At 39.4% G+C, this 21703-nt stretch overlaps 1 protein-coding gene across 1 annotated transcript in view; it reads right to left on the reverse strand.

Annotated features, from left to right (window-relative positions):
• The window catches only part of cntnap2a (contactin associated protein 2a), a 464126-nt gene that overhangs the window by 194204 nt on the left and 248219 nt on the right, over nucleotides 1–21703 (reverse strand). The window contains exons 5-8 of the mRNA XM_088644173.1: nucleotides 20209–20412; nucleotides 19136–19320; nucleotides 13867–14010; nucleotides 9010–9268 (exon numbers count right to left, since the gene is read on the reverse strand). Of these exons, the coding sequence (XP_088500299.1) occupies nucleotides 9010–9268; nucleotides 13867–14010; nucleotides 19136–19320; nucleotides 20209–20412 (792 nt within the window). The remainder of the gene's footprint in view (nucleotides 1–9009; nucleotides 9269–13866; nucleotides 14011–19135; nucleotides 19321–20208; nucleotides 20413–21703) is intronic.

The following is a 21703-nucleotide window of genomic DNA, read 5'->3' on the forward strand; positions in this document are numbered from 1 at the left end:
CTGTATGTGAAGCGATCTGGGATTCTTTGGGAATGCTAGGGATTATTGTCTTTGCTTTTTGTAACAGACCATGGCCGGGATCAAACTTTCCCACCCACCGATTACAAACCCAGTACCTAACTGCAGGCTTGCTGTTCTTGGCCAAAGCTGCTTACCTTCCTCATATGGAAACTTAGATGCTGGCTCTCGGCTGGCTTCTATGAAACACTGTTTTGCTATTTGCAGTCAGGGGGTGAAATATCATTTTTAATTAACCCAGAAATACGGTCCATGACAAAACACTGCCAAAACCGATAAAATATTTTCACCGAACACAATATTTTGCAGCAAAGGAAATTTCGAAGAGGGGAGAAAGGAATTATAAATACTAATTAACATCGCCCTGATATGAGCTGTGTGACACTGACACTCCCAAGACATAGTATCAGTGCTCAGCAAGGCTAGAACTGCACCACTGAACTATACCTCCCAAACTGGGTAAGTACAGTGTCATAACTTACAGTGAATTTATAAGTATCAGTGCTACTTACAGTACTTGCAGTACTGTAGCACTACATTGGGACTAAGGACTATTTATACTGCTCAGATATCAATTCCTTTGAAACTGAATTATTGGAAATTAAAACCTGTTATTGTTGCACTAAAAGGCTGCAGTTAACACCTGTGATGCCAAATTTCTTTTTTTAGACCAAAATAATGTACAGGTACAGTAACTGTATACAGTAATTGTCGACGTGCTTAAGTATTTGCAGCTTAAATCTATGAGTTTGGCATCATACAGTATCTGCAATATATATATATAACTTGCTAGGATGTAATATCACTCAGTACACTTATAAAATGTCGAAAAAGTCAGGGACACAGGACAATATTTATGATTGCAACAGTAAACAGTCTATGCAGTAGGATGGCACAATGACTTAAAATTTTTTGCACTGCTGCCTCACAGCTTGATTCCGGGCAGGAGCGCATTCTCTGTGGAGTTTACAGGTTCTCCCTGTGTGTTAGGGTAATTTATTTCTCTAAATTGTCTTTGTGCATGTTGCGTGTGCCCTGTGACAGAGTGGCACCCTGCTGTCCCTGTGCTTCTGAGATTGATGCAATAATTTCCAATATTTGTTCTTCCAACAGAAGAACAAAGAGTCAAGTCAAGAAGTGCCTGGAGTCATCAGAGAATCTGAACCACACCCCGGCTGTCAAGAACAGGATGTGACTCCCAACTTCAAAAGGCGCAAGTCAAATCACTAGCAATCAGAAAGAGTTCGGCTTTGTCACACAACAGGAGTTATGATGGAAAGTAAGCACTGACACCCGAAAGCCTGTTTACTTGATTGTAATGTGCTCCATAAGGAAATTTGATATTATGTGCTACAGTATGAGAAACGTTCCAAGTCATTACTCCAGTAAAGCACTCTGCGATCGTATATTCTGAAAGCTCTTTAATAACACCAGCAGCAAAGCTTCCTGTGGTAAAAACCTCCTTTTCTGATTACAGCCATAGAATTTCTTTTTTTTTTGGCTAGACGGAGGGAAAAAATCACTTAGCACGTTTTTGTTTATCTTCAGTGATTTAATCCACATTGTACATTTTTAAATCCACAAACAAAAGTATTTAACCTCCAACAAGGGAAAAGGGAACAATGTAATAAGTCCAAATTACATTCTTTAAGTAAAAGAAACAACAATTTAACAACAGGCATCTATTAAGAGATCAGAAAATTAACCTTCAATGTCTAGCCTTTCACTCTTATTTCTATTAAGTCAAAACAAACAACTGTTTTGACTTAAAAGAAATAAGCTGTTTCAACCTTTGAGCCTCATCGGTGTGGTATAGCTGTATCATATCCAGTGAAACCAGCTTAATATGATTAAGAGTGATCGGACACTGCTATGAAAAATATCTTATAGGACACAGGAGACTGAAACAAAAAGAAATAACATTAAGATAAATATGTACAGTAGATAATATCCACCCTTCTGTTCTCAGGCCTCTTCATAACGGCCCAAATGCTGATGTGATCCATTGCAAACTGGAGTTTAACTATTGTTTCTCTCCTTACTCCAGGGTCAAAGGCAGTCCTCCTGGCTGCATTCTCCCAGCATTACATTAATTATTTCAGTCATCAAGGCAAGCCGCTCATTAACAATGCAAACCTGCAGATCAGCCTGAAAAATCAGGGCTTCAAATCTTCAAATCTATCGTACAGATTTCGTACGTGTCAAAGAGAGATTAATAGTTAATAAACTGTCCTTGTAATTCAAGTCCAGCTGATTGTCTGTAGCGTAGGGAATCTGCTCTTTAGCAATAAAACAGTATGTGCTTGAGGTGAGATACAGATCATGATTAATAGAAAGATACCAGTCCATAACTATAGAAACTAATTAACCCCCTATCAGGAGTTATAGATTGCACATTCTGTTCCAATGAGTGGGATGCTGAGTAATTTCCAGGTCCTATTGTTGCTTGCTTCTTGTACATTTCTAGCACTTGTACTTTGTGTGGATGAAAAGATGCTGTAAGTCTACTTAAGCTTAAGGAATGCAGAACTGGATACATTAATGTTTAAAAGAAGCACATGCACTCTGCTTGTTATACAGGCATTAAGAAATTCTTATAGTATGACAGAGTTTTCTCAACGCGTTAGGAATGCTACTTGCTTGTTGCAGAACATTAAAATGACGAAAAATAGCTCACAGGCATGCAGAGAAGAGGTTATTTTTCCATGATTACAGTTCGTCTTTATTGTCTCAGTTATATTGCAAGTAAATTGCCTTTTGTATCAGTTGTAAAGCAGCATAGATTACCCTATGTAGGACCAAAGCACATAACCAACTAGATTTCATAGGAGCTTGGGGGCTCCATAAACATCAGAGAAAAACATCCATTATGCATTCTGGACCAACATGTTGGTAGAGCTTTGCAACATTAAAGAGGTTGTGCAGGGAATTAAGTCCTCACCTAAATAGAATAATTTCACACTGCAGGGAGGCCTACTGCTTTTAGACCCAAGAACAGACTCTGGCAGTGCGCGTACAAGTCAGTCGCTATGTATTGTACAGTATCTGCAATGAAGCTGTGTGTTGAGTGTGTCATTCAGAGCCTGCATTGCACTCAGCACTTTTCTACAGCATTATTAAATTTATTTTGTGCTGTCAATTTAGAAATCACAGTACAGTATACATCAATATTAATGGCAAGCAACTGCAGCCCCTAAGAAGGTGCTGTTCTGGCTACATAAAAGCACATTCAAATGAAGCATTACCCAATATCCTAATCAGACTGGAACACTCTATTCAGCTCAGTAACACGGTCCTGAAGAAGATGAAAACAATGAGATACAATCACAGGCTAAAGGAAATAAACCACTTAACAGCAATGGCTTGTGGTTTGCTTGACTAAAGTATTGAAAACACTGAATGAGCAAAGTAAACTCATACATCCAATCTGCAACTCTGTTACTCTGCAAATCTAACACATGAAAATCTCAAGAGATGCATCCATTCATAAATATACAGTATAAATAAGGATTTGCACAGTTAACCTTGTGATCAATTTCAGATTCTACACTCAAGGAATAAATATAATAAAGTTCTGGAAAAAAGCATGAAATAAGTTTTATAGACAAAGATTAAAAACAACTAAAAAGCTCTAGCAACAAATACATGTTAAGAGGGTATTATGTTCAAGTATTCAGAATCCTGCAACAAATCTACAAAGTCACAAAAAAATGTCTTAAAGTTAAACATCAGAAATAGAGGACATTCATGAAACCTGAATTCAAGAACTGAAATGTAGGAAATGCATCTTCCACTTCACTGTGTATTGGAAACTGAATCAACTTACACTAAGTGCATCAGGAAGCAACTTGGCCAGTTTCTCTCATCAATAATTTACTAGTAGCCAATTAAACAGGATGTGTCATATTATTAAACTTTTGTATATTAATCAATAACACTTAGTGATAGGTCTACAATTAGCAATCATTCTAACACTTAATGATAATTCTCCTGTTAACAAATCACTGTAGCCCTTAGCAATAGTTCTTGATCCCCGTAGCTCTTAAAGGTCTCCATATAATCTCACTAGCACTTTGTGAAGATTTTCCACTTAACACTCTTAGTCATAATACTTTGTATGCCATTTACTAACACTTTGTATTAGTTCTTTATTTAATGTCTTCAGCACTTAGTGATAGTTCTTCACTTAATCCTTGTAGTCTTTAGTGGTAGTGGTTCTTTACTTAAACACTTAGTGATAATTCTCCATTTAACATGGTTATCAGTTAACTCTAACTGATAACCCCTCACTTAATAATCACTTGGTCACAGGTCCCCACCTAATAATCACTGATACATTTAGTGACAGGTCCCCACTTAATAGTCACATAACAGTGATGATTCTCCCCTTAATTGCTGCAGCAGTCGGTGGGGTTTCTATTTTATGTTGAATGCTGTACGGCTTGTTGTTTCACCACCAGATATCTGGCTGCAAGGATGGACTGGATGACCCTGAGTCTCCAACAGTTCTGTAGGGAAGATAAGGGCAACTGGAGGGGGGGCTGTTGGTGTCCCCGTTGCCCTCAGGGGCTCCCCCTTCAGACAGGTAAAACAGTAGGCAGAGAAGCATTAAATCTCTTTATTTAGACCCCCAAAATGTCCAACCTTAATTTCTGGGTGTGTTTGGTCTCCGTCCTGGTGGAAATAGTTAAGAGCATCAAAGTTGGTTCTCTGCACCGACCGGTGTGCTTGGGTTTTTAAAATTAGCCTCACACAACAACATGGCACAGCATGGAGGAGCTCAGCATGACACAAGCAAGTTGACTAATCCTGACCACCAAGGAGGAAAAGGATTTCCACAGAGTCAGCAAGAAGAAACTTTTTTTTTCCAGTATTAGCTCGTTTTATCGAACAGTCTGTATTTAATAGTGTGTTTAAGCCTGGGAGTGATCTCTGTATTTTGCATTATAGAGCCTGGATTAGGCCACGGTTCTGAAGGGAAAGAGCTATTGATGTTAATCAACCCAAGAACAAAAACTGTTGTTGTCAGCAATACGAGCAAGGCCTTTTATTGTGGTGGGAAAGATGGGGGCACACGTTGTTAGGAACAGAAGCTTTTGTGTTTTCATCTTTTACTCCCCTAAAAAACGGAGCCTGGGCACATACAAAACCGCCCTTGTTTTATCGACTGAAACAGGCTGGACATCCTTTAATAGAAAGCACCCAAACAATTTATTGCTACTGCTTTTATGGGGAATGTTGTGTAATAACATCAGTGTGTTTGAGACTTATTATCCAAAAGGTTCTTGAGAGCGGCAAAGAAAACAATACCATCAGACACGAACTTTCCAGCAGCATCATGATGTCTGGAACAACAAATGATAAGTGTTGAACTTGGGGCTAAAGAGTCTACGTTTTTAAAAGATGCTTACGAAAATGTCTTTTCAACAGCAAAGCCCATCTCCTTAGTTACCTAGGCTTTGAAACATAAAAAAAATAAATAGCTCAATAAAATACAATGGAAACTGAACAACTGTGGTTAAGGCACTGATAGAAATGGCTTGAGAGAACGATAGGCACTGAGAACTCCAAATCACACACCAGGAAAATAAAAATCAAATAGAGAAGGGAAAATCTGAACTAATATCAACAATGTCACAAAACACTCATTGAATTTTGCACAGGAAAGATACAAGGGCACAAATCTAACGTATTGTGAGTCAACAAACACGACATTTAAGCGAAATTGAAAGCCTCAGGGTGAAAAAAGATATGAAGGACAGCAACGCCACATCAGGGGTGAGATGCAGAAGTATATTTTTTAAATGGATTAGTTAAACTAGCAAATGTAGCAAAGTATTAATTAGCCATGAATGAAAAAAAGCAGGAATCGTAAGCACAATTACAGGTGTGTCGTGCGCTGAGAGGCCTGTTTGGACCCGAGAGCCATGGAGCTGGCGAAAGTGGTCCTGTCTTTGGAGGCTTTGTCATAAGACACCTGTGAGGTACAGTAACAGCCAACCTAGAATCCTGTCCACTTCCGCACGCGTGTAATTACTCCTCCTGTCCTGCGGGTGTCACTGTCGCCCTCTCAGCCTCTCACCTCTCTTCTACGTATTCCACGTACTGTATGTGCAGAGCCCAAAGACACAAAATACCAGTCAGATAAGTCCATCAGGGAAAGTTTAACTGGACAGTATCTAAAACTGGACAGCATCAGTATTAACTGGACGGTATCTGAAAATGCATGGATTTAATTTCATATGACGACCTTATTTCGTACCTGCAAAACTCATTCACGCTCTTGCACTGGAGAGAAAGTACTAGGCGACCTACTGTATCGACGCTGCTGGGAGACATGAGGGCACATCGTGAAATAAACACAACGGAATAATGTCAACTGAAAAGAATACGAACATCTTAAAAGCTACTGTTGGAAATACAATTTAACGGCCTGAAAAGCTAGCAGGATTTTTATTTTTCATCTCTCATACCTGGTCTACAGTGCATAGTAAAATGTAGTTTATGACCACAAGCTCTGGCTACCAGCCCTACCCTAATGGAGAGCTGTGGTAATGAGGAATATTTTAAGTCAGCCGCTATATTTATGTCTGCACGAGAAGAACTCCTTTCCATTTGCTATATCATTGTCTGTGCTCTTGATATATGGTGCGTAGTTTTTTTTATTTCTTCTGATTTTGGCAGTATTTAAATTGCACCAATAAAAAAACCCACACAGGAAGGGCATGGTGTGATCCATGATAAATGGCTGTGATCCCTCCTACTAAAAAGTGCCATTTTAATTTTATGATTTTGTTTGCACAGTTTAACAGGTTTTATACCCCATCACAGATTACCTGCACCTTCCAATTAAACCTAAAAAAATGACAGAGGCAAAATAATAAACATGTCTGTGGCCTGGATACAACGGAAACATTTACTTTACAGGTAACCAGGCAGATGCACGGTACCCACTTTCAGATGTTATACTGTAGCATTATTAGAGTTCTGCCATGGACAATGCTGTACATACAGTAGCTCTACTCAGTTACAGATAGTTGAAAACATTTCATGGTTTAATATATTAAGTGGGTATAATTTACTGTGATATGTTAGAAATAGGAGAGCCATACAAGGCGTGTAAAACGTCTGTTTCATTACGGTATTCGTCATTCATCTTAAGCCGTTTTAAAAAACTGTCACCTGGAATTTAAAATCTTTTATTTTCTAATTATGGTCAAGTCACATCCCAAACTTAATGATCAAATACAGAATAAATGACTACCATAATTTTCCTTGCTGTTACAATAATTTCTACTGAGGGGTGTAATAAAATAAATTATGGAAACTGTGGTAGATCATTTCTTCATATTCCTTTGCTTTGTAGTTTTTTTTCTATGCTCTGAACGACAAGGAACAACCACAATAAATACATTTACATGGGATTAATCTTTTGAGCCTGAGCGTTTATTTTAAATCTGATTATACCGAGAATTAAAATGCTGAGTTTCCATTAACATTTATTCCCCAGCACACCTGTTTCATTAAAACGGAGCAAGTGTTCTGTAGCTCAACATGTTTTAACAATTAAGATATTAAATATAACGCCTTTCATTCCCAATCACCCCAAAGTTCTTCACATGCAGGAAAGGGACCCAACTGTATCCACAGTGTAACAGCTCCCACTAGCCTCACTACAACAGGAGACCTGCTTCTCAACCCGCAATTTCCAGAGAGCTTTAATCTCTCTTTGCTTTTACTAACGATTGACCGCAGCTCCCTGTATTGAATCGACTCTTAAACAGGTCTGATAAGATGTCTTTGGAGGTCATTACAGCATTTAATGAGTTTAATGAAAGTAATGAAACATGAGCTTGTACTGCCCATTAGCTGTGTTTCTCATTATTAAGTGATGCAATTTTTTAATATATATGTTTAGACTTCTTTAATCATTTTTCAGGTGCTGGAGGCTTGGTACTCATTATCTGAATTCAATGGATGCTTGCCTGCTGCAAGCCTGGGTGACGTACAGTATTGGCCATCATTGAGTATGTGAGCAAAGTGTTTCTTCTGACCCCTTCAGCTGATCAGTCTGTCAGCCACCACCGACAGACATGGGAGGGAATTGAGCTGGAGAGGTCTGGTCTCCTTGGTGAACATAACACAATGTCAAAGGGCACTACATCAGGCATCCTCATGTTTAGCAAATTATCTAAGGTATTGGGTTGATTTCTTTTTTTCAAAATCATCACTATTTAAATTAGGGGAAAATGATGGGCTTTAATAAACATGAACCCTGAGTTACTGTATAATCCACACGTGAAGTGTCCTCTGTGTAGAACCAAGATAGCTTGATAATTGAATCTGCACCTATACGTGATGAGTTTCTTTTGCTGCACTGTCACAACATTTGCAGAAACTTATACAGTAGATGGTAATTGAGGGAGGAAAATGTATTATGTGTATTAACATTTGCTGTCAACAGGTCTGATCAACAAGGAACCTTCAGTGCAAGTCACAGCCTAGCAAATTCTTCAATATTGACAAAAGCCTGAAAACCACTATAAACAGGTCCATGCAAAAGTGCTTAAGAACCATTTCAGAACAGCAGCATGAACACAGAATAACACTATCGCAAGTGAACTCAGTTCCTGTACCGCTGACTGTGCAGCATTGAAAAGGACAATTGAAAAAAAAAAGTCAAAGGAACAGTAGTTAAAACGGGGAAACATGAACTACATATTTTGGCACTTAGTGTGTCACAAAATCACAGAGGTGGTGAACCGATTCTGAAACCAAAACGTTTTTTGCCCCCTCCGAAGACTTGCGTCTCTCTGCTGTGACAGAGATGTTTCCCCGATTTCAACACCTTCCGCGGACGGTGTCAGAAAAGCCCCGCCCCGTTGCTTGACCCTGCGGTCTGTGGCGGCGATTCCCTTGAGCCCCCCCCAACCCCAGCCCCCCAGCCGCTGCTCTGAGACACGGCTGGCCGCCACGCCGCTCCCCGCCTACCTGAGGCGATCTCGATGGGCGAGCTCTTCATCTGCGTGCTGTTGACGTGCAGGGCGACCTTGCCGTCGCTGAGGCACGCCTCCGCCATCCCGTCCTCCACCGGCATGTAGAGCAGCAGCCCGCTGGGGTTCCACGTGCGGAACTGGAAGCTGACGGACAGGACGTCCCGCCCGGCTCGGCCCGGGAGCTGCAGGTAGCTGGTGGCGTTGAAGAACACGGGAACGGTGTGGGACTCCACGCAGGAGAAATTCAGCTTCCCCTGCGCCCAAGACAAGAAATGACGGCGCTCAAGCACTTCCAAGGGTGAAGCTTTGAGGATGTTTTTTTTTTTTCCTGAGAAATCCAACATTTGGAAGACACAGACCGTAGATATACCACTACTAAAGATTGCAACCACAGCAGGTTTGAATCACAGCGTGCAGGGACTCTCCTGTTACTTTTTCTGCTTTCTAGGGGGATGGAGGGTTGTCTTATCAGCTGTGGGTTTTACATCGTCCTGGCAACTTCAAGGTTTCCATTACAGCCTCAATTTCAATTCTCGAGAGCAGAGGGACCCCTGCAGCCTTTTCACATTCTGGATAAGTGAAGGCATTCTTCATACAGTATGTTATTTTTTCATTGAAGCTTAGAAACTGGGCTAAATCAGCACCTACTGTACATGTACTATCATCACGATCTGTGCCTGTCCTCCGATATCTGAAAACAGACAGGACTGGCAAATGACAAGTGCACAAAAACGGACTGAACTGTTTAATCAGCACCATGGTGTCAGTGCTCCAAGAGTGAGAACCTCAGTCACTGCAGGAAAACCAAAAAGCTTCAGGTCATATTAGGACACACATCTCCTCACTTTCTCAAGCTGGACGTAGCTTAATGGTTGCCAAGATAATTAGTTCAGGGTTTGTTTTCACAGAAGGAACTAGGGAAAATTGGAATATTCGATTATGTGTTTTCTGGGAAGGAGGTTGCAATGCTACTGACTGAGGAGATAATTACTTAAAACTCAGGAACAGCTGCCAGGGATTTTACTGATTAATCAGCCCACAGTGGGAAGACAAAGAAATTGCTTTGCCTGGGAAGAGAGGAAAGAAATTGTTCTCACATATTCATATTTGCAGGTTAACATTCCTCTTTCTAATGAACTACAAAACTGTTCTGAATTTAAACAGTAGTTTTCAACTGGGAGCACAAATGGATTAAACTGACAGATAATGTGCAAGACAATCTGTACATACAAGACACAAAAGTTCCCCTCAGTCAATCATCTCCTACTGAACACAGCAAAAAAAAAATATATATATTTTATTTTACAGCTGGAATGAAATGATTTTTGGGGTCACTATTCAAGCAATTAGATAGATAGATGTTACTTTATTAATCCCGTAGGGAAATTGAATTAACAGCAATGCTCTAAATATGGGAAACCTCAACACAACACTATCCCCCTCGCTAAAGCTAAATTACTCGTTCTCAGAAAGGAACACTACAGGTCCTGCAGCTGATCTCCACATCACTGAAAATAGGTGAGGTAACTTCGACAATGTGAGTGCAGCCATCTAAAAAAATTAAAAGTTACAGCTTTCTGACAGCGTACTGAGATTATGTTCAGCACTGAAGACCAGGAATAGGGGTAGTTTTTGTGCATAAAGTTTCAAATGAAATGCCAGCAAAACATTATGGTTTTAAAAGGATAAATATATTTCTCTATGAATAAAAAAAAAATGAATTCTTCTCCAAGTTGGATTCCTGGCATATAGCCCATTTTCCCCTGTATTATGGCCACCAGTGTTTGTGGCTGTAGAACATATACAGTACAGATACAGTGTGGTGTTTTTTTTCATTTGTTCATACAGTCACATAGCTTTTTTCTTAGTCTGGACAACCCAAAGTCAAAGGCCCTAATCTCTGTATAAGATCTGTGAAGCAGAACACCAGGTTTACCAAGTTTAAGAAAGACTGTGATCAAAGTATTTTACAGGCACAGGATCGGCACTAAAAACATGCTGACTTTTTAAGCCACAGATGGGATAAACTATAAGTAATGTAGAATTACACTGCAGTAGATTATACATTAGGAGGGTAACCTCTTGATAGGATACAGTTTTGAAACAGTCCTAAACTATCAATTTAAGAACATAACATGCCGGATCATGGGTTTTAAGATCCTTTTAAATCACTTGAAATAACTAGCAGCTTAAATGGCTAAATTGTATATTGTATTTGAATACCTTCTAAGGATATATGTGTTCTACAGTATGTGCCAGAGCTATTTTTTAATTCTAATTTCAATGCTCAAGAAAGGTTAGAATAAGCATTAGAATCTGAAACCAATTACAGAATGTCCCCTAGAAGAAAACAAAAATTGGTTTTATATTTCTGTCGCTTCTCAGCAGTTCTTATAAAAACTGCTTTCCTTGAGAGAAATCTTCCCTGTGTGATTGACTGAATTGAGTAATAACTCACATTTGCCTACACAGCAGATGCATCACATTGCCAGAGAAAGAGACTCCATTTGTTTGCCTCTGGTACTGAGCCAGCCTACTGCTTTGTCAAAGTTAACAGCCTGAGAAGATTCTGGCAGCACCATTTGTGTTTTTATAAACACAAAACTGATATTTGTTAAACGTTCAGCAGTCTTGCAATTGTATTATGGGCATACATGTTACCCAAATAAGAAGCCAACTTTCTTTTCTATATACAGGAAAGTCTTAGTCATTGTTTCCAAAAAGCAACAAGTTTATTCTAATTCAAATGTTAGATTCACCACTTCCTACTAGTATTCTGAATTAAATACTTTAATATCAAATTGACTGTAGCAGATCCAGGCACTGTTCCGTGGCACAGCTCACTCTCCTTTAGTTTTCGCTGACAATGTTGTCCTGAAACAGTGACAGGGAACGCTACAGGAGCGATGGATTTTAGAAAGGAAACTTGGCCTTTGCAGATGACATCACTCGACTCATGATAGTGATGCAATTCCCTGCAGTGTCTAAATACATGGCTTCCTTTTTTAAATCCCTTGACTCCACCTTCCTCTTCCTCCACTATATTGGCCCCTGGCTCCCTTTGTGTGAGACGCCTGACTATCTCATCCTCACGGCCAGGCTGTTAGCCCTCAGTCAGACACTTTCACACCAAAGTAGGCTGTAGGCACTTGCACAGCCACATGAATGAATCCCATTGCGAGTTGTAGTCAGGCTCTCCTAAAAAGATGTCTTACCAAACTTGGAACGACAGAATCGCCGTCTCTTCCAGATCAAACTGTGGAGACAGTAAAACTAGCCCTTGGCTATTTAAAAAAAAACAGGAAAACAACCTGATAAGCTCCCCTACCTGACACAGAGACATACTGACATATGGAAAAAAAATTAATTAGGATTTCTAATTAAAACATGAATTAATTAAAAGGGAAGAATAGCATGAATAGCCTTTGGTGTAAAACAGTGAGGGGGGGAGAAAAAATGCCAAAGGCACAAGCATGCAGAAGAAGCTGCATATCAGCCTAGGAAAGATAAAGAGGCAGCTCACTACATCTGGTCCTGTGGGAGGACTGAGTGTTAAAAGGGCAAATATTTGATAAGAGGGTGTACCCAGAGGACTCTGCACATAGTCGAGTGATTATAATTCACATTAGTGGACAAAAGGGATAGATTCCTTTTGTTAATACTGGGAAGGCATGGACTAGGGACTATGAACAATAAAAAGAAAATCAATTTTTATAGCCTAATCAATACTGTCATGTTTGTGGTATTAATTACTTATCCTTTACCAAGGCTGAAAGTCCTTCTTTATTGAGAGTGACGTGCACCTACAGACCTAAGCCACAAGTTTTTACAAGATGTGGCTCGATAATATTCACTCAGATATTCTACAATAACAAAAAACTCCTTCCTGTTTAACTTTCTGTACTGCTTTTCATATTGAACAATTGTTCTGGAAAAGACAGAATGAGAAAGTTTAGAAAATCATTTTTTTTAAGTACAGTACACAGACATGATAAAAAGATATCTAACAAGGACCACCATTTATGGTTATGATGTTGCTTTTTCAAGATCAAGCAGTTATTACAAATTACGGGAATTTGAATATTAATTATCTCAGGCCATTTCATACTTCGAGGATGCAGGAATGCATAACCAGATTTTCAGTTCCATTTTTGTGCATTTTTGTGTTTTGTCCTTGATAGAGCTCATTAGTGTGACATAGCTAATGTTAGTGAAAGGTGTTCTTTGTAAGACACAAACACTGACTAGTGAAACAGGTATGAATTACTGATATTACTCTTAGGTCGAAAGCCATACATAAACCAAAGAAATGCTAATTATATATTATATACAACACAAAAAATGGTTTAAGAGACAAATAGATTGTTTAAAAGGAAGAAAATTAAGATACAGGTCATAATAATTCCACTTAAGTGCACGCAGTTCTGTCTGACAAATTAGTACCATCGCGCTACAGCCATTATTTAAAATATGGTTTCACCATAAACACTTTGTAGACATGCTGGAAAAAAATCTCCTCCTTCAAAGCAAACTGCTCCAGAGGCACGCATTTCAGTCTTAATGGAGACTTCCGATTCTCAAATTGTTTGATTTACCTGCATCGTCAAATCGTAGGTCCCAGCCATGCTACAATAAACATGCAAGATTTATATTCAGCCACAGGCAGCGTTAAGATTGCAAGTAACCAAGTAATCTATTTTACAGCCCAAAACACAATTGAGCTCTGTGAAGGGGACAGTTCTGAAAAAATGAGACTAAAAATACAGTCTTAAGGCTGCGAGTCCCCATTGACATTAGCTAACATGCTATTACCATGCTGTAGGTTATTAAGTAAAGATTGGGGAGCCCTTACCACATTGGAAGTGTCTAGCTTCTTTCTCCTGGCAAGGTCAGTGATATTATTCCCATTGTAGTTGATGCTCTCCATGCAGCCTTTGAAATTCTTTCTGTTGCTGGACGTGGGTTTCCCAGAAAACGGCATTCCCCCAAAGCTGAGCTGTATGAAAGAAAGAAAATAATGACAACTGTACCGTTGCCCATTTTAAGCTTAAGATTTGTTTAAATGCCTTTTGCTGAAATGAATGAATCCCCAACCTGCTTTTGGGGATTCAAGGGACATGAACAGAAAAATATTACAATGTTCAATACTAGACAGTGCACTAGACTTTATTACAGAAAATACTATAATCCACTTTCCAAAGCAGCCTTCTTAAACTGCTGTCTATCTAGCTCCTAAATAGCACTGTGACACAATTTATAAAACAAACACTTTTTTTCATCACACTCATCTGAGTATCTAATTATCACCCAGTGTGTCTATTTACAGTAACAGAGTCCTTCAATAACCTCTAGTGGCCGGTTGGCTGACAAAACACTCCTCATCCACGGTGCGACAGGGAGCGCTACAGGAGGTCATTCTTGCCGTCTGCCATAAGACTGTACAACGCATCCACCTTGCGTCTTGGCAGAGGCAACAGCGACAGTGACCTGTTTCTGGACTGAACACATCTACACATCTACTGCTACATCTGTTCTCTTTCTTTTTCTTTTTCTTTTTCCCGTTTACAACCACTTTTGTGCAATATATGCCAGGGACCTGTGCAATACATTTATATTTATATTTATATCTATGGTTACATCTATATTTATATTCATACGTGTGATACGATTTTCTGTGTACTGTTCTGTTCTAGTTTCCTCTTGTGTGTCCGGACTGTGAGTAACTCTTGTATTGTATTGTATGTATTGTACTATTAGTATATAATTCGTTACACTGTGGCTGTGTTGTGTGTGTTAAGCTGCTGTTGCACTGCAATTTCCCTCACGGGATCAATAAAGTATCTATCTATCTATCTATCTCAAAGACCTGCCACACCACACCTTTGTTTTACATATGGGGTGTTAGTGGTATATCTGCAGCTTTCCAGCAGGAGAAAGTTTACTAGCAGACATACGGGATTTTTATGTACAGGGTAACACAAATGATTGTCAACGACTTGCATTGAGCATTTTCAGAGCTCACTTGATTGAGCTTAGTGTGCAGCTTATGCAGTTATACACTCTTCAGCCAGGTGATCAGATGAGATTACTTTTTTCTGTTTATTCTGAGATCGATTTAAGACGTGAAAACAGGACCAACTGCTTAGTTGCATCTTTGCTACAGTACTGTATGCCATGCTCTTTGAAAGCTGAAAGAAATTCAAATCCTAGGACAGTGGTTAACAGTCATTTCAGTTGATTTTAATTACTTAACTGAACCGTCATCTGAACTAACAAGTTGCTGACTTGCAATTTTTGCAAGTTTTCCTTTTCTACTCAACAGTTTGGAATATTCCGTTAATGTTAATTATGAAACACAGTGATTAGAATGCAGGCCCCTCTACATTATGTTCAAGAGCTGGAAATTATCAAATAGTTTAAAGTAATCCTATTATTAGATCAATTAAAGGTTCGATTGCATAACAGATGTTGGATGGAACCAAAACCAGCAGGTATGTGGGCCTCCAAGATCAAGATTTGGAACCCCTGTCTTAGGACACCTACAGGTTGGCTCCAGTAGCATCCATGGTGTAAGATGTCTCAGTGCACATGTGGCACTGGGCACTTTTCAAACAGGGAACTGGGACCACGCATAACTTGTCATAAAGTGGACAATCAAGCATTACAACAGCAGCCCAGAAGCATTGGAAGGATATCTGTGAAATCACTTCCAAACAGTTCAACAAGTCACAGAAAAAATCCCTGGACATTTTAGGATTAGTGTCCATGGTATTTGAAGGCAATGGGGAACAAGGAATCCATACACATTGATCTGTGGAAAGGCCATGTGTTGCCCATCCACATGTCCATAGACGTTGGGCTCAATATGCCAATGTGCTTTTCTCTCATGAATCAAGATTTAAAAACCACTGTCTGTCTCCGGAAGATCTGCTGTTTTCTTTAGGGACAATGTAGCAATTAACACAGAAATCATATTGAACAATTCAACCAGTACATCAGTAAATCAATCAGTGACTTGCTAAACCGTACATCCACCCATTTTCTAACTGCTTTATCCAACACAAGGTCATGGGGAGCCGAAGCCTATCCCAGCACACTATGGGCGCAAGGTGGGGCACATGCTGGACAGGGCGCCAGTCCATTGCAGTGCGCACGCACAGCTTTGGATTGTGGGAGGAAACCAGAGCACCTGGAGGAAACCCACACCAACACGGGGAGAACATACAAACTTCACACAGACTGTGCCGCAGGATCTGGACTGAACCCAGGGCTCCGGTGCTGTGAGGCAGCAGTTTTAATCACGGTGCCACTATGCCACTTGGTTTTACTGTGCAACATAAATAAGATCCATTGCATATGAAATAATGTAATTGAAACTACTGAAAGAGAAGAAAACATAACCTAGTGGATAAGGACATTCCATATTGAGGTGTAGATGGAGTTCCCTGTTATGCTGAAAAACAGATTTAGAAGATAGTGTAGAGTTATACCACACATTTCAGTTCTGCTACACACAAATAAATAAACTCAAGTCTTCCCATAATACCAAGTATTATCTATTCTCTGCAAGATGACATTTAGACTACAAATAAGTACTATGAAGGCTGAAATAAATACTAGTAATCATTTTAAGTGACTACAGTATATTTATTTTGTGTTTTGCCTGTAGGGTCTACAATACTGTACGCTCATCCTGAGCGCCAAAATATACACAGTGCTAAGAAAAATAGGCTAATAAGCTTTTGTTTGATAAGAAATTAATGAAAATTTTGCTCTCATCTAAATGGCCCAAGGAGTATTTTCCATCCCTACCTACTGTATGATTCCCTTTTTGTATTTGCATGTACAGTATGCTTGCATCTTGGGTTATTTAATTAAACATCTTTCCTATACTTTATGGAGTAAAGTTCTGATCAGCCTTTACATGCAAACGTCTTGCCTGTAGTTTAAGTTTGCACCATTTTTCTTATTCTGAGCTGTTCTGTGCATGTGAGCTTGCTGCACATTGATCCATTTATTCTGCAAGGACATTTGCTCAGGAATATAAAGAAAGACTGTGACTATGGGCCTCCCTCTGTATAAATCCTTAACAGAGCTCTACACTTTGGAATTACTTCTTTGTTAAACACTTATAAATCAGTGCATGATGACAGGATTTGGACAAAAAGCATTCATAATCCATAAGTCTTTGCCACAGCGCTAATCAAAGAACAATTCTGCAGTCAATAAAGACTGCTGCATCAGGATTGTCTGAATTATATATAAGAAGCTCTATGCTAATACAGCAGTTTGCTGCATGTCCAATATCCACACTCAGTTTAACAGTTTGCATTATCGTGAGGTTTGGAATTTTAAATAGATTCGCTTTGAGGTGAACTAATTTGAGTTAAGATTCCTCAGACCATTTCAGCCAAATTAGGTAGCAATGCATGCCGAATACATGAATTCTTCAGGCGTTTGCATTTAAAATGCATGGGAACCCCCTCAGAACCAAAGGCAATCGCTACATTCTTTATGCATTTGTTTTTTAGTAACTTTTTTTTTAGTAACTTAATTTCTGAATTATATAAGAGAAAATGCAGATTTTGCTTTACTAGATGGACAGGACTCTAAATTATGTGTAAACTCAATGCATGTACAGTATATACTGTAGGATATTTTCCACTGTACAGCCACTACTAATTATACTTTTTAAGAAATGAATTTCTGTATTTGTTTTTTTAGATTCTCGATGTATAAACACATGGCTGTCCTGGTAGCTGTCTCAGCTTATCATTGTAAAGAACATGGGAGATGGCACACCGCTGCCACAAGGGGGTGTGTCAGTCCCTGCTAGCTGAGGGATTAGTCTGTGGGATCTCGATACCCTCCCTACAAGACAGGAAAATTGCCCAACATTAAGGACAAATATTAATAGAGTACTGAAAAAGCTTCACATGCTTAAACTGAAATTCATGTGCTCAGATGATTTGGAGTTATTTCGTCATCAGCTTATCCTATTTTGTAGTAGCCAACGTGTCTTGTTATACAGTACGTTGGATATACAGTAAGTCATTTTCTGTGGAGGAACAATAAAAACCCACCTGCCAGTTATCTGAATTAATCCCTTTATCATTTGCTGAGGGTTGATTTTCGGGCCTAATCTCCTAGTTCTTGGGAAGTAGGCAGTATTAAATAAAGAGCAATTTGGATAGCGTAGTCTGCCAGTAACTGGTTTTGAGACACATAACCAAAAGTCTCCATAGACCATTAAAACATGGACATAGAAAACGCCAAAAGAAATTGTTCTGCATTTTTCTCCTTTTATTTTCTACAAGATGTTACAGATTACGTTACTTTGCATAAGGATGATCTAAAATGAACAAATAACAGCCAGTTAAAAAAAGCAGCACTGCCATGCTTAGAATGCTATTTGGGGAATTTTGCTGACAAGTCCAAAATGATAGCTTTAGCAAAATCTTAGTACACACCTTTATCGGTGAAAAATAAAAACAGACATTTAAAATACGTGGGGGAGCAAATCTGTAGCCTTGAGGAGCCTGATGTGGGGAGAACAGGCTCTACCCACAGACCAGGACACATGTCCATGAATGGATGAAAAAGAATAATTTAACATTACTATCCCACATAGTGCCAGCGGGTGTATCAAGTCATAATTAGTCTGAGTGTACAAGAAACTTGGCCTTTGTCCCTGTAAAGAATTTAGCCGATAATAACATCAATTACTAAAGAGTTACATGCCTTGTAGAAAAGCTAACCTTTGCCCAACATTAAGCAAAGATAACAGAAAATTATTTTGGGGTCTGTTGGAAAATAAATGATTATAGAGATTGTGGTGTGTAGTTCCCATATTTTACTACATCTTTTTGCACTTTAAATTGATTTCACTGCGATTAAAAACTCTTGGAAAGCAACGCGCTGTACTGTACTCCTTTTGAAAGGGACACGTGTGTCATGTAAACGTTACATGATTCATGAAACACAGTGGGTTTAAATGATATTGGTAAAGAAATACACCAAACCAACAACCTAGCAATGTTGCCTATTTCTGCATTGATAGCTATTATTAATTTGGTTTTAAAACGATGGGGATTATGCCTAATGTTTGCTTTTACTCTCACCTCATAGTCTAAGTCAAGGTGGTCAAATTCTCCGTTGGTGCGGAAGTGCTGGGCATGTCTGTCCAGCGTGAGGTTGATGCTGCGCCCGTATCTCTCGATGACCACAGAATGCCAGTGATGATCGTCCAGGAGGCTGCCACTTGTCACCAACGTGTGGCCAAAAATAGAGCCATACTGATTGCTACCTACAGCAGGAGGGAGGCGAGAAATTCAGATTCACAAGGTTGCAAAGCTTTTCACGACCCAGATAATCTGCTGCTTTCAGAACTCCTTGGTCTCTTCATTTAAAGGGCTCTTTGGAAGCTTTTAGCTCTTCCCAATTCACATTCCTCGACGAGCTGGATTCATAATATAACACGGTAGTCACATTTTTACAAGATTTGCGCTCCCCGCCAGTTCTTGTTTTTATTGTGTACCCATCCCGTCTGGACTCACAAAGTGTGAGAGAGGACAGTACGTCACAGCAGGCCTGGTGAGCCACGGGGGTCTGCTCGGCTGAGAACTGAGAGAATCCGACTCATGCTAACCCCAACCCCAGGGGCCTTGGGGCACCTCCATTCGCCTGGACCGGTATTCCCGGACCCAGACTTGAACTACTGACGCCTGGACTATAGAGCTTGCTTGTTTGTGTCACTCGGGATCCCCAAGGGAAAGATTTAATGGATCACCAAGTGCACTATTTACACCCCTGTAGTGCGGCAGGCATTGAGAATCATCATGCAGCAAGCGTTAGCGTTGATGAAAAGAATAATTGGAGAATATTTTTGATGTACAGCATGTGTTGAGTCGCAAACCTTAGAAATCTGTAAATTATGCTAAATGGTACCGAATACCAAGAAATGCACATTCACTAAAAAGTCATCAGAATTATCCAAGTGACAGAATAGATCGTTTTCGACAGTGTAGAAAACAACTGAGCTTTTTGGCATTACACTGCAAAAGGAATCCAAATCACAGGTAAAGTTGTGCTGCTGCTTACCTCAGAACTTTAATTTCAGTTGTGCATCTTATCTTTGATTGGTAAGTTAATGGAGACTTAAATAAAGATTGAGTACTTAAAAGAAAAAAACTACCTAGATTTAACGAGAGCACCAGCTTCGCTTTCTGGAGCTCCAGGGTAATGTAGTCGCCCTGCTGTCCCTCTCCGTGGAAGATTACCCCTTCGCTCTCCGAGGTCTTAAACTTCAGGGCAATAACGTCCTTCAGGGTTTTCATCTTCTTATTTCTGAACCGGTACGAGATCACCCCCTGGCCATCGAAGTTAATAACATCAGCCCCTAGAAAGGAGAGACCGATAAGAATTCAGCGTCATGCCCCGTTTTGGATAAATGATGGGCTGAATGTCTGCTCACTGGATTGCTCTTTATAACGGGTCGCATTCAGAGATAAATTCCATCTGGAGTCTACTGATAAACCACAGCATGGGGCTGGGAAATAAAAGCCCAGCTCTGCTAGCAGACAAAGCCTTCTCGGTAACTGTACGGTGTCATGTGAATTTCGAACCCAGACAGTATACTAAGTGATGCAAACTGATGTATTGAAATGGAAATGCATTTAAGTATGTTCCTCTCCCGAACAGACATGAACATTTCCTGTCAACAAGACATGAATTTAAGTGTTCAGGGATTCGATGTACACTCTGTTTCCTGGACATGCTGTAGGACACTTTATGATCTATCCTGACCAAGCTCAATCACAATCACAATCACAACGTTGTGAAAGAGATGACGTCTTACTTTGGAGGAATAATATCATAGTGGCACATTTATTACTAAGACATGCTGACAGGCTCATATACTCTGGTGTGGTTCAAAGTGACATGTTTTTCTCCTTTTAAAAAGCAATTGATTTCTGTTGATCCATTCTTAATTAAAATGTAAATGATCATGTTAATTTCTCTGTAGGGTAAATTATGGCTCGCTCTATAGTCACAGCCAGTGAAATTAGCTGCCAGATTTGGACATATCTATTCATTGTAAAACATAAATGCACCTGCTGTCAGTGGCACCATATGGAATACAAACCTTCAGTCTACTGAAGGCTCTGGTAAGAGTGTTTCTTGCACAGTTCACTGGAACAAGTCAGATACTGAAAGAATTCTATTTTTTCTTATACACATTTTCGTAATGTCGTTTTGTACGTAAAAAGCAAAAACAAACAGGACAGTTTTACAAGAAAATGAAGTGGTACAAATCAACACTGTGATTCTTTTCTTTCCAAAGCACAACATTTCACTAATAGCTTGCATACAGAACCTGCTCTTCTATTGGTTTGTGCAATATGACTAAAAAGTACCAAACCTCTCGCCTTTATTAATGGATTCATCAATTAGAAATTTATTGATCAAATTCATCTGATTTTTTCTGGCATGAAAATAGAATCACTTTAAAGCTGGCACCTAATTCATATGTCTCTTTTAATGCACTTTACAGTGCTAATGCAATGCTAATTACATGCTGAAATTTAGCTTGTAAGAGTGGTTTAAAATAGAAGGCGTATCATTTTGATATAGTGCTTGGTGGGAACATTTGCTTTTAATAAAAATGTCACTGCTCGATGTGCAAGACT

Source organism: Lepisosteus platostomus, chromosome 8 (genome assembly GCF_059453375.1).
Source record: "Lepisosteus platostomus isolate fLepPlt1 chromosome 8, fLepPlt1.hap1, whole genome shotgun sequence".
Lineage (NCBI taxonomy): Eukaryota > Metazoa > Chordata > Actinopteri > Semionotiformes > Lepisosteidae > Lepisosteus > Lepisosteus platostomus.